The sequence below is a fragment of the Acanthisitta chloris genome, unplaced genomic scaffold (assembly GCF_000695815.1).
Source record: "Acanthisitta chloris isolate BGI_N310 unplaced genomic scaffold, ASM69581v1 scaffold7899, whole genome shotgun sequence".
Classification (NCBI taxonomy): Eukaryota; Metazoa; Chordata; class Aves; order Passeriformes; family Acanthisittidae; genus Acanthisitta; species Acanthisitta chloris.
In genome coordinates this window covers 10,866-13,426 of record NW_008691923.1, presented here as the reverse complement: position 1 = coordinate 13,426, position 2,561 = coordinate 10,866, and the positions used below count along the sequence as shown (strand labels likewise).

The 2,561-nt window shown below is 37.9% G+C and overlaps 1 protein-coding gene across 1 annotated transcript in view; it reads right to left on the bottom strand.

Moving 5' to 3' along the window:
* Window positions 1-2,323, bottom strand: part of LOC103809583 (mothers against decapentaplegic homolog 2) — a gene marked incomplete at its 3' end in the record, with an annotated part of 29,134 nt that extends 26,811 nt beyond the window's left edge. Inside the window, exon 1 of the mRNA XM_009082424.1 lies at window positions 2,088-2,323. Within this exon, the coding sequence (XP_009080672.1) occupies window positions 2,088-2,323 (236 nt within the window). The remainder of the gene's footprint in view (window positions 1-2,087) is intronic.
* Window positions 2,324-2,561: the final 238 nt, after the last annotated feature.

The following is a 2,561-nucleotide window of genomic DNA, read 5'->3' as shown; positions in this document are numbered from 1 at the left end:
AGGAAAAAGTTTCAAATTCAGCATGTTATTATTTATCCCTGCTGATGTGCAGATCTTTAAGACATTCATTAAAGTGGGTCTTGAGCAGTGGTTTCATTAACTTACTAAATCCAAGAACAAGAATCTTCAAGAAGTCATGACACTGCTAGGCTGACATTTGTTATTTCTTGGGAACCCAGACTTCTGCTGTTGAAGTGAAGTATCAATAGTCCAAAAGCAAACAATGAAACTCAAAAATTCTGTAGAGCACTGCTGGCAAACCCTGATATCCTCATTAATACCAAAGACATTTCTTAGTTTAAAATTAAACCCTGTATAATAGCCAACATCACTTGAAGAGCTCTTATTGGCTTACTCCTAAGGCACTCAAGGAAAGCAAAACCCAGGTCCAGTCCCCTTTTCAGCCGACTGGAGGATAGAGAGTGGCACATCACAGGCAAGAACTGCTGGTCACAGAGTACAGCACAACTTTTTACTCCATTTTAAAGAATGACCTACTATGTCTACTTTAACACAAAAGGTCATGCAGGCATACTCAAAAATAATGATGTATTAGTACACTGTTTGTATCTTCTAAGAAAATTAAATTCAGACAATTGTTCTTCTGAAGTAGTCCCAATACTCCTGCAGGAGACATCTAGAAAGTCTAAGAGCTCTAGAAGTTCGATGCACATTTTATATAAAGTGAATCTCTGCATGGCATATTTAACTTCTGTCACACCAAACACCTTGCAACTACACACTTCATGATGGTAAAGACTTGCTAAATAACATCAGAGTCATCTCAAGTCAAGCAACATATATCCCTACAGATTCCAATCTTAGTCTGCTGAGACACACTAAGACGAGAAAGAGAGAATATTTTATTATTGTTTTCCAGCTGACAAAAGAAGAAAGCAGAAGGGAAATCTAGAGAATTTTGGGACTACTCTAGGGAAGGAAATAGAAGCAGAGGGCAGCATTAGAAACAGAACATGAGAAAGAACAGAATTAAAGTAGACATTCATTCAGAGCATACTCTTGACTTTCCCAGACAGCTGTGACAAATCTAAAAGAGAATGCTGAAACCATTATCAGGTAACATCTATAAGACATTCGATAGATAAAAATCATTACTGACACCAGTCAAATCTAGTTTGCACTATAATACAAAGTTTGAAAGTACTTGGGATAAGTGTACCAATACAGAAATTAAGTTCATAAACCAGAAGCAGTTTCTCTCCCCTACAGATCATTTTAAGTGTCGAGTGGCTAACTGCCCACAATACTCCTGTGCCACCAGATCCACTAACTTTTTCACAGAAAAACACACCTGTGAAGGGATTTGACACTTCTGCTGCACATAACGAGCTTGCTCTGGCACCTCAGTGGGATTCCGCGCAACACGAATTGAGAGCAGACTGCATTATACTTACAAACATAACCCTTGCCTCTCACACAGCAGTTGCTATGAATTAAGCCGAGAAAATCAAAGGGGTAGAATGCAAGTCATTCACCTAAATGTATATACATATCAAGAGCAAAAGAGCAGTTCTAGAAATACTCCAAGTTATTAAATAAAAAGCATTTTCATTAAACGTAACAATTCTTGCAGTAAGTGGTTTTCAGACAACCTTCCTCCAGAGATAAAACTCCTTCACAACAGAAAATGGAGGCAGCTTGTACAACTTAAATGAAACTACCAGATACAACTGAAAATAATTAGATGACTGAAGTGTTGACCAAGGAAAAACTAGTCTTTTTACAGTGAAAGGTTGGTTCAAGTATGCCCCCCCAATTATAGACAGGGTTTTTAAAATAAAAGCATAATGCAGTGCTACAAACTAAGAGCTGAGTTAGGCACCACCAGAATACACACAAACAGAAAACTAAATAGCAGTGAAAACTGAAATGTAAATAAATTGTGACTTCACAAAGCATGTGATTCAGTTAAAAGCAAGCACTACATAAAACCAAAATAAGTCTTAATTTTTAAAGAATCAAAAGCATGCAACTGATTTTTTAGTCCTTTGTTCACAGGATAGCCTAAACATCTGTTTCATTGTTTCATAAGTGGTTGTAACAATTTCAAACACAGAAACACTTACCTTGGAATAGTCACACATTTTGTGTTGCAATTCTGAGTGGTAATTGCCTTCTCGAGCTCATCCAGCTGTCCTGTTTTCTTTAGCTTCTTGACCAAGCTTTTCACTGCTTTTTCACACCACTTTTCCTCCTGACCATTCTGCTCACCACCACCAGCTCCTCCAGAGCTACCAGCAGATTTTTTCCACCCCAGAAGTCTCTTCACAACTGGTGGAGTGAATGGCAATATGGACGACATGACTTTCACCAGACAGAACACTCAGCAAGCAATAAATTAGAGATTCCTGTTTGATCCCTAAAAACACAAACCAAAACAGACACATTAGCACTGAGGTTTCACATGAAACAAATACCTCCCTTAGGACCTTACATTACAAAATGCCATAGGACACTGCATCCCAAAACAAGGCAGATAAACAGTTCAGAGTTAGTATGCATCATGGTTAAGTGCTTCATTAATAAAGTTCAAGTCTGCT